Raw genomic sequence first — 9,815 nt, 5'->3', positions numbered from 1 at the left:
TTAAACAGAACTAGTGTCTCAACAAAGAGGCCTTTCTAAAAATAACTCAATAGGAAAATTTTATTAGTAAAATAACTTTTTAAAAATTTTTATTTACAAAATGACTTTCTTTTAAAATATGACAATCTCTCTCCTCTCCACTCTCACTCCAGACTCGAAGGAGGAGGAGAGATTTGTCGTCACAACGGAGGCGAGCATCAGAATGTTGACCGCCGAAGGCCACAGTGTTGCTCTTCTGAATCTGGCCGTTCCGTCGCTTATTTTCAGAGAAACAGAACCCATCTTCTTCTTGTTGTTGATTTCTTTTCCTGCTCCCGCTTCTTCTTGGTTTGGATCTGTGAGCGACAGAGTGAGATTTGTGGAGTAGAGATCTAGAAATAAATAAAATTAAAATTAAAAAGTCATTTTCTTAATTTTACTTTTTCACTTAGTTATTTTAACCAAATTCTCCTCAACAAACTAATTAATTAATGGTTCTTGTAAATTTATCTTTCAGATAATATTGACTTAAAGAAGATCGCCCAACCTAACAAATCTTGAGCTAAATATATATGTATAGTTTTATGTTTTTGTATTATTTTAAATCAAGGGAACATACAGTTGAATTAATATTTTAATTGTTTGATTTTTAAATGTCTACGTTAATAATTTATAATGCGTGACATAAAATAAAGTCAATATAAACTTAATTAAACTATTAAAATAACAGCATGATTAAAAAGGACAAATTTTACCTTAGAAATTCCCCTAAAAATATAAAGAAAATAATGTAAAGCATCTTATAGACAGAAATAAATCCGCAAGTGTCCACAAATATGTACCAGCTATATAGCTAGAGTTAATAATTATGCTATGATATATACGTGTGTGTGGCTTTTTATTTGTGCTCTTAAAATACTTTTGGCTGTTCAAGAATAGTAACGCCTTCATTGGTGTGTACTCATATACGCCAGCGCAAAGTAGTGGTCTTCGATAGATTACTCATCCACTGAATTTTGTCGTTTAGTGCATTTATTTAATATTTTTTATTTATTTTCTTTGCTCTTCTCTTGAGGCTTCTTGAGCCGTTTCCTTATTGGCCTTTGCCGTCCCTCCTCTGCTCCTTTTTTCTGGGTTTCCAAACTCTCCTGAGTTGCAGATCTTTTTTTTTTTTTGCGCTTTAATTAGTTGCTGGTGTTTTTCTAGCTGCAACCTGCGCGACTGGATGAGACAATTGCTGGAAGGTGAGTCCTTCAAACCTGTATATTTTTAACCTTAAAATTATAAATTTTGTCCACATTTAATCGATCTCTTTTTATTACTTTCATGTGGATTTGGGGTTTGCTCTGGTGCAAATGGAGAAGTTGTTGATTTCACTATTCTCAACTTGTCATGCTTATTTCATTGTGCAAATTTGTGATTATTTTTCTTTTGTTCATTATTTTACGGTAACTTTTGTTTCGTTCGGCTTTTTTCGTTTTTTCCTTTTTTTTTTTTTATAAAATCAATTTAGTACTCTAAAATTATAGCCAAACATATTTTTATTATCATGTATTATTTATAATGTTAAATTTTATAATTTTAATATTTTAAAACTGATTTTTAAGATATAAAATATTTTTTTAACACATTAAAATATAATTTTAATATTATAAAAATACAGAATATCAAAATAATTTTATCCATTTTTATGTGCAGTATTAGACATTCATTGTACGTAAATATTATACGGGCTACAAGGGCTTTTTTTTTTCCGTTCTTTTCTTTCTTTTTTCCTGCTTGAAGATAAGTGTTGGGTTACAAATTGTGGAAGATTAAATCTTGTATTCTCTTCTTTTCTCTTTGATTTACCAACCAAATTTATTCCTTAATTACTCAGAAACGGTTTCAAGCTTTGGCTACAAAGATTTCCATTTCTTTCTCTCTGAACCGTCTTTATGTCCAAAATGCCTAAGTCGCCAACTTAGAGCTTCAAAGCAATTTTTAAGCTTTACCTTGTATGGTTTACTTTTTCGTACATTATTCGAATGTTTTGGCAGTTAGAAAAATGGCTTGGTAAACCATTTTGAAGTACCATTTTAATACTTGGATTTTTTTTTTTTTTTTTTTTTTTGTGAAAATGAGACTTGATTTTGGATAGAACCCATGTCGTCTCAGTGACGAGTCAATAGGTGAATATAGATTTATATTCTCTACTATAAGAACATCGAAATTAGAAGGGATCTTGTCCTATATGGGAAAGAGAGAGATATTGTCAACACATGAGAAAGAGATAAAAGTCATCCTCTCTTTATATCCTTGTAAAAGGGATCCCCATTCCTGATTTGACATACACTAGAACAGAGCTTCTTTTCCTCTTAAAAATTCTTCCTCACTCTCAAGTGCTATCTAAAAATACATTATTTACTGCAGTTGTTTTATCCGATTTCAATGGTTTGAAGAGTAAAAGAAGAGACAGTTCTCGAGCGCTCTAACAAAACACAGACAATGGTGGCTCTGGCAGCGAGCATATCGGCAATAGCCATGGCCTCAAATCTCTGCTACTCCAAATCGGATTTTCGACGAACAAAGCCGGCGACGAAAGTTATGAGTTCAACAAAGCTAGCCATCCAAAATCCACTTCGCTTCTCATCCCACAATGCAAAAGTGTCTCTCTCCATTCGAGCTCGCGACCCACAAAGAGACAATGATGATGTGCAACAAGTCACCAACAACACTGCTTTCATTTCTCAGGTCCCTCTATTTTATCTCTGTTTCTCTCGACAATTTCTTTTGAACCGCAAATTATAGGCAGTGATGAGAGATTTGCACTGTCTAAAATGACGTTTTAAACGTATAGTAAAATTTTAAAAGTGACAAAAATTATATCATTAAAATAATTATTATGTAGGTATGCAATGCATAATGTGATATCGTTATGATAATTACTGTCATTTTTGTTATTATTAATTATTCTAAAAAGTGAAAATTGTGCTACATTCCAATTCCACCTTAGTAATTTTTTGTCATTTAATAGTAATTATTTCTATCTAAAATGCATATTTTATTTGGTTCTACAGAAGGATTTGGACTATTTGTGGAAATTGGTAGTTGGATCTGTAGTAGGTGCTGCTATAATAAAGTATGGAAGTGTGGTTTTTCCAGAGATAACAAGACCCAACATCACGCAAGCACTTCTCATGATAGTAATTCCTGTTGTTGTGGCTGTTTTGCTTTTAATAAATCAAAGTAGCAAAGAAGAACCAAGCTAGAAACTTTGTGCGAACTTTTGCTACTTCAGAATCATGTACATGACCATATTCTGATCAAAAATTGCCTGGACTATGATTCTTCAATTTCAAGATAAGAGAGTTAAAATCAAGTTGTGGATGCAATAGTTTATTATGTATGTATTTGCTGGTTTACCAAATCTACAATTAAAATAAATAAAAGAATAATCTGCTGCTAGAGCATATAACAAATTTCTCCAATACAACGTTTAAAAAATTCAACAAATCCTCCGAAGCAAAGGGTAAAATTTTCAATAAAAATAGTATTATTTCGTAAAAAAAAAAAATGCAAAACAAATATTTAAATAGTATTTATTGAGCTTACTCAACAAATCCAAAACTTATATAATTAAACAAAGACGATGTTTGGAAAATTCAACAAATCCTCTTAAGGAAAGGGTAAAATTTTCAATCAAAAATAGTATTATTTTGTAAAAAATCCAAAACTTGACAGGTTAAAGTGATCTAGCACAACAAAAGATCTCGCGGCCTTGTCATTAACACACGACTGGTGAATTTGAACATGTCAAATTAGTCGTCCTACTCGACAATCAACCAAACATGTTGGCTCCTTTTTTCTTGATTATATTTAGTTTTGAGTATATGTTTGAAAAATGTACATAATTAATTGCTAAACAAATATTTAAATAGTAATTATTGAGCTTATTTTTGGTACTTCAAAAAATTTGAGCAATTAAAGGGTTACTTTTTTATTCTTCTGAAAAATGTAAGGATAGTTTTGGAATAGTCTGAAAACGAAGGGAATACATTTTGAATTATAAAAAAAAAAAAAAAATGAGGGTAAATGTTGGATTTAGCCAACACTTATGGAGTACTTTTTAGATTTTCTTCATATATTTGCTGCAAAGATAAGACTATTAATTTTAACGTAAAGTTGAAATCTGTAGTTCCATCCCTATACAAGAAAAGTACTTTAATTACTTATATAATAAGGTCCTTCTACGCTAGGGTTTCATATACTATTTCATATCAATAGTATAAGTTTTTTATCATTATCTCTTATTAAAATCACATTAAAATAAAAAAATATTCTGAATATATAATTTTGATACATATATGGCAGCTGAAAAATTAAGTCCTACAAGTAGAAAATTTGTACAAGTCCTATCACAAAAATCTCCATATAATAATTAGACTTAAATTTTCAATATAAATCCAAAATAATGAAGATGTTTGACCTCATCTGATTACTCGGGAATTCAAAAGCCTCAAGTTCGGTCTGATCGGGTAGTTTCGCGTCTGTGACTATGTGAAACTCTTGAAGTTATTAAAAATAATCAATTTTCTAAATTTTCTAAATCTATGAAATTCCTAAACCATAGCTAGATACTAGGGTCTGTTTGGTAAGCAAGTTTGAAATATGGTGGTTTGAAATGGAAAGTCTGAAAAGTGTGGTTTGAACTAATGGTTCAAGATGACATTTGGAAATCAATTGATGTAGAGGTGTCAATTAGGATGGCTCGACCCAGCCCGCTACAGTACAAGATTTGACACAGCCCAGTCTTGTACTGTTGCGGGCCAAGCTAGCCCAACACTCCAAAAGGGTCAGAGTTGGCCCTCATCTATGAAGTCTGTGGCCCAGGCACAACCCAGGTACAGCCCAGGCCCGTGAAGGGCTCATGCATATGAAGCTTTGTATTTTTTATTAAAAAGATTAGAAAATAGAAGTAATTACATAAAATGTCAACTATAGAAGCCTTGAATCTAAAAATGTCTACTATTATATAATATTATAAAAATATCTACTAGTGTTTAATAATATACGTATAATACTGGTATGCTCTTATAGCTTATTTTGGGTATGTCCCATATATGGTGAGTTTTTGTATTTCATGAGCTGATTATTTTATCTAATAATATATTACGTGCTAATTTTTCTTTCCGACCTTAATTAACGTTTTATTTTTTTGGGCATATGATATTACGTATTTCAATAAAAGCACGTCTTTTTTGGGCATATGTTATTACTTCTTTATTTTTTATTTTTGTCATTAAATCTAAAAATATAAAAGATTAAATTTTAAAATTATCAGCCGAGCAAGCCCTAAAGGGTTGACTCTTTAAGGTCTTACTGGGCTTTTAGTAGGGCCGGCCCTAGTCCTAAAAGACAAGGGTTTGAACTACGGCTGAGCCTGGACTGGGCCTAGAGAGAGATCCTAAGGCCCAACCCTTTACTATAGAGGGTTGTACCAGTCATGGACCAGGGGTCAAAAGGACTAGGCCGGCACGGCATAACCCTTTTGAAACCTCTAACTTGAAGTGTGGTTTGAAAAGTGAATAAAATATGAAACTATGTTCGGATGTGTTATTAAAAAATGTCTTTTTTTTCTTTTTTGTAAGAAAACATGTGAGTTTGAGTCAAAAACATTGTGGGTGCATTTGGAATTAATTTTTACTTATTTTTTAAAACATTTTTACACGTCTTTTAAGGCACGAAACTGAAAACGGTATGTAAATTGTGTTTGTTTAGTAAATGTTTTCAAAACGAAAAAAAAAAATAGTGAGAATGTTTTTTGTAAAGGAATTAGAAAACGATTGAAAGTTATTTTTTCTTTTTTGTTTTCATTTTTTGCTACTAATCAACAATGTCATAAATATATTAATTAATAATTATAACCAAACACGATTTTATTTTTTTATTATACTCAAAATAATCTCTTAAAAAATTAACCAAATACAATTTCAGAATTAGTCCTAGAATGATTCTCAAAACAATCTCATTTTTATTATCATTTTGAAAACGTTATCAAATGGGACTTGTGCATTTTAGTTCAAAATCTTGAAAACATGGGGTGGGGAGCATTGATTTTAAGATTTGAGTTTCTTTTTTGGTTCAACCTGTCACATCAATGGTTTGAAATAGGCCTTCAAATCTAATAAACATTTGCTGCTCAACCCAAATTTTGATTCAGAACACTTTGAACCACTTCAACAAACGGGGTCTTAGCAAATGTAGCGAAAAAATAAAAAATAAAAAATAATAATAATAATTGGTTGCACCTGTTTATAATGTCTAGATATGGTATATAAATTTTATAGATTTAGCAAATTTACAAAATTTTTCTGTCTCCAAGAATTCTTGCAAAAAATTTTGCAAGTAAGCCCCTAGCCCAAGGAACTTGCACTTCATCATAATTACTACTGAATAGAAACAACCATCAAATGGTAGTTACTTCCATTTTGGAATTAACTACTGTATTCACATGCAAGTTTGAACTTTCTTTATGCCTATGTACAGTAATATATTTTGCGCGGGCAGAATAACCCCTCTATTTTAGTTCTGTTGCAGGGAAATCCCAACCCCAACAATTTGAACCAGGAATGGCAATATTTCCTGTGGAGATTCGCACCAAATAAAGTGGGGATAGAGGATAACAATCGGAGATGGGAATGAAGATGGAGATAAAATCTTGTCCTCGAATCTTAATAGGACGAAGACGGAGGAAGTATTCCCCACTTCGCCCCCGCCCCGATATATATATATGTTATACACAATATACTATATTTTTATATAAATATACATGTTGGAGAAATTGAAGCTCTCAGTGTGCCAATTGGAAAGTTAGATAAGAGTCCCACATGAAAAAGAGACTAAAGCTTGTTGAAGTTTATAAGAGGTTGCACCCACAAGCTTGGGTAAAAATGTTCACCCAATATGCTTTTTCACGCGTTTGGGGTGCAAATCATTGGGCTGGGGTGCAAATAATTGGCGATAAAATCAAACTTATTCTCGTGCGGGTTTTATTTTGTAATTTTTGTACTCCAATTTGAATCATGATTCGTGATTTGCTACACAATTTTTTCTCACAAAAATACACGTAAATCGAAAATAATTTTAATCTCATGATTCTAATCTATGAACCAAACGTCTCCTAAAAAAGCATTAGTATAGGATTTATAACTCTACATTAGTACAGGGTTTATAACTATGCATTAGTGCAGAGTACGTTTTAGAATGTTGACATACCTTAGAGCAGGGTTCCGCCAATAGGAAGGGCATGCTGTGCTACAACAAGCACACAAAATACACTCATACAACCCATCTAGCTTTTTCCTGTCCGCTGGTGAGTGCCTGTTTCCCTACCGTCCTCTGGGGCCTTTGTTGTCTTTAGCCATGGCTCAATCATCCTATCTTATCCACATTTTCATAAATTAAGATGATTCCCACATTAATTCATGGAAAAATTACACTAACAGCCCTCTAATTAACGTTAAAATCCTCCATTACCAACTCATTAATCTATCTTATTTGGGCATTTTTGTCATTTCACCTTAAAAGTTAAGAGAGTCGGTTAAAGATGCATCACTCTAATGTTGAGATAAAAGTGAGGGGCTTTAGGACGGAACATGGGAGTATAATTAGTTTGAAAACGAATCGCACTTTCCAATTAACCAGTTTTCCATTTTTCTTTTCTGTCTAGCATAACGCCAATTAGGCTCAAGACTTTAGAACTATATAATCATGACCTCCTAACTATGGACATTATTGGTATGTACAAATTAGACTTTTCACAAAAAAAGAAAAAACAATACATATTATATGAGTCTTCGTTCACTTTATTAATTTAAATTTTTAATTTTAAATTAAGATGAATGTCACTTTTTAAAAAAATTTAACCATAATAAAATTAAAATTAAAAATTTAAATCGATAAAATTAATAAGAAGTAAGAAACCCAATGAATCTTACTTGTAGGTGGTAGAAACTGGTGACGTCAACGACCAAATATTTGATGACATACATGTGAGGCAAAGGGGTAATCATAGTAGCCTTTGAAGTGTTTGGTTCAATGGGCTTTAAACATGCTACGGTATTGGTCCCATCAATGTTCATTGAGCATGACCCACACCGCATATCCCTTCCCTGCAAGACCTCCTATTATTCAAGCTCGGATCTTCCCCTGCTTTTATCTTCTGCAACGCATCCAACACCTAAAAAAAAAAAAAAAAAAAAAAAAATCCCAAAAACCCCATTTGCTGTAATTAATAAACTCATAAAAAGAATATTTTAATACCCAAATATAAACGGAATAAGTAATATGCAAAAGAAGGGTTCCTACTTCCTACCACAAAAATTTTTGAAAAAAAAAAAAAAGTGATTGTCATAACTATTAATAAGTAAAGCATAAAATATAGCGATGAACACACTTTTATCAAAATTCTACTTTTCACAGGTTCAACGGTTTTGTCCAAATTCTTTTATCCATAACACTGTTTTTCACTTTTATAACATGTTGTATAATACTGTTGTTTGATAACAAGAATCATTAATTGTCATAATTAATTAGGAAAAGAATTCACCATAGGGCAACAGTTGGAGAGGTCAACAAAGAAGGATTGGAGATAGGGTTTGTTGTTGGGATGGTCAGGATTCCATCTGTATATCTTGAACTCCTTTAAGAGCTGAGTGGCTTTCTCTACGACGGATTCATGGGCCTCAACTGCTCCTTCTGCGTGTTTTTGGGCCGCAGGGTGGCCTTCTAGAACCGGAAAGCTTTGATTCTTTGGATCAACTTTGCCGAGAACACGAGCTACCTTGTTGTAGCTTTGTCGAATCCAGTTATTTGACATCTCTCTCTCTCTCTCTCTCTGTATATATATATATATATCTGTATTTTGTATAATGTATATGTATATGTGTATGTTTTCGGTAGGCTTCTTTCTCTCAATGATTGTAGTGAAGGTGAAATTAAAACGTGTTTATTTATCGATTTGAGTTTAAAATTTAAATTTTAATATAGTAAAAAATTTTTAAAAATAATTATATTTAATTTTTTTATTATAATAAAATTTTTTTTTACATAAAATTATATGTTAATTCAAATTAAAATTTTAAATTAACGAACTAAATAGATGAAAGATGAGAAGTGGTGTTTGCTTATTCAAAAATGTCTTGCATGGATAGAGACACGTGTTTCCAAAGCTGGCATGTGTTGCAATACAAGGACACAACGTGGTGGCCTACTTCAACAACAACAACACACACAGAACTTCAAAAGTAGTGTATTTCTAGTGATTAATGCGTCTCACGTCACAGTATTTTCAGTGATTAATAGTGTCTTGAATGCTAAATTTGATCAAATTCAAATTAAAGTGAAGAGAATATTAAAATCAAATAAAATTTCTATAATTCGAAACAATACCTTATCAATAGACCTAACAAATTAATTCTCACCGGATAACATGATTAAACGTGCCTAAATTATCAGTAAATATCGGTAAAAATGTACGCTTATAAGTAGTTATATGTTTGTACAAAATTCAAGATCCTCTCTCGACCAAAATTATAGCAATGCACTTCTCGAATTTTAAAATATAACGTATGTTCTTCTTAAATTATGAAATTAAAAATGTAACCTGAAGGTGAATAATTAAGATATTAACTGTGGAAGCATAAAGAGAGAGAAAATTAGAGTAATAAAAGAAAATGAGTGCTGTCTTACAAAAGACAAAAGTAAATTTTTAGGAAAAAGGAGAAGAAGAAAAGAAAAATAATAATATTCTCACGTTATATTTGGTAGCAATATATATATATATATATATATAT

General features: G+C 31.6%; 2 protein-coding genes across 2 annotated transcripts; one reads left to right on the top strand and one right to left on the bottom strand.

The window, feature by feature from the left end:
• Positions 1-955: 955 nt before the first annotated feature.
• On the top strand, positions 956-3,353 carry LOC21387464. The gene is made up of 3 exons (XM_010104273.2): positions 956-1,223; positions 2,392-2,712; positions 3,039-3,353. Exons 2-3 carry the CDS (start codon positions 2,467-2,469, stop codon positions 3,228-3,230), a joined length of 438 nt encoding a protein of 145 aa, XP_010102575.1. The 5' UTR covers positions 956-1,223; positions 2,392-2,466; the 3' UTR covers positions 3,231-3,353.
• Positions 3,354-8,098: 4,745 nt separating this feature from the next.
• Positions 8,099-8,839, bottom strand: LOC21387463 (succinate dehydrogenase [ubiquinone] iron-sulfur subunit 3, mitochondrial). Its single transcript, XM_010104272.1, has 2 exons — positions 8,570-8,839; positions 8,099-8,200 (listed from the first exon to the last, which is right to left on the bottom strand). The coding sequence occupies exons 1-2, from the start codon at positions 8,837-8,839 to the stop codon at positions 8,099-8,101; spliced, it is 372 nt and encodes a 123-aa protein (XP_010102574.1).
• Between the last annotated feature and the right edge of the window lie 976 nt (positions 8,840-9,815).

Source organism: Morus notabilis, unplaced genomic scaffold (genome assembly GCF_000414095.1).
Source record: "Morus notabilis unplaced genomic scaffold, ASM41409v2 Scaffold2021, whole genome shotgun sequence".
In the NCBI taxonomy this organism is placed as follows: Eukaryota; Viridiplantae; Streptophyta; class Magnoliopsida; order Rosales; family Moraceae; genus Morus; species Morus notabilis.
The sequence above is the reverse complement of the archived record's forward strand: the minus strand, read 5'-3'. Positions and strand labels throughout refer to the sequence as shown.

Coding starts and splice junctions, on each gene's coding strand:
- LOC21387464 (XM_010104273.2), top strand. CDS start 2,467: ATGGTGGCTCTGGCAGCGAGCATATCGGCAATAGCCATGGCCTCAAAT. Junction 2,713..3,038: donor ACACTGCTTTCATTTCTCAG/GTCCCTCTATTT, acceptor TTGGTTCTACAG/AAGGATTTGGACTATTTGTG.
- LOC21387463 (XM_010104272.1), bottom strand. CDS start 8,839: ATGTCAAATAACTGGATTCGACAAAGCTACAACAAGGTAGCTCGTGTT. Junction 8,201..8,569: donor TCTCCAACTGTTGCCCTATG/GTGAATTCTTTT, acceptor TTTTTTTTTTAG/GTGTTGGATGCGTTGCAGAA.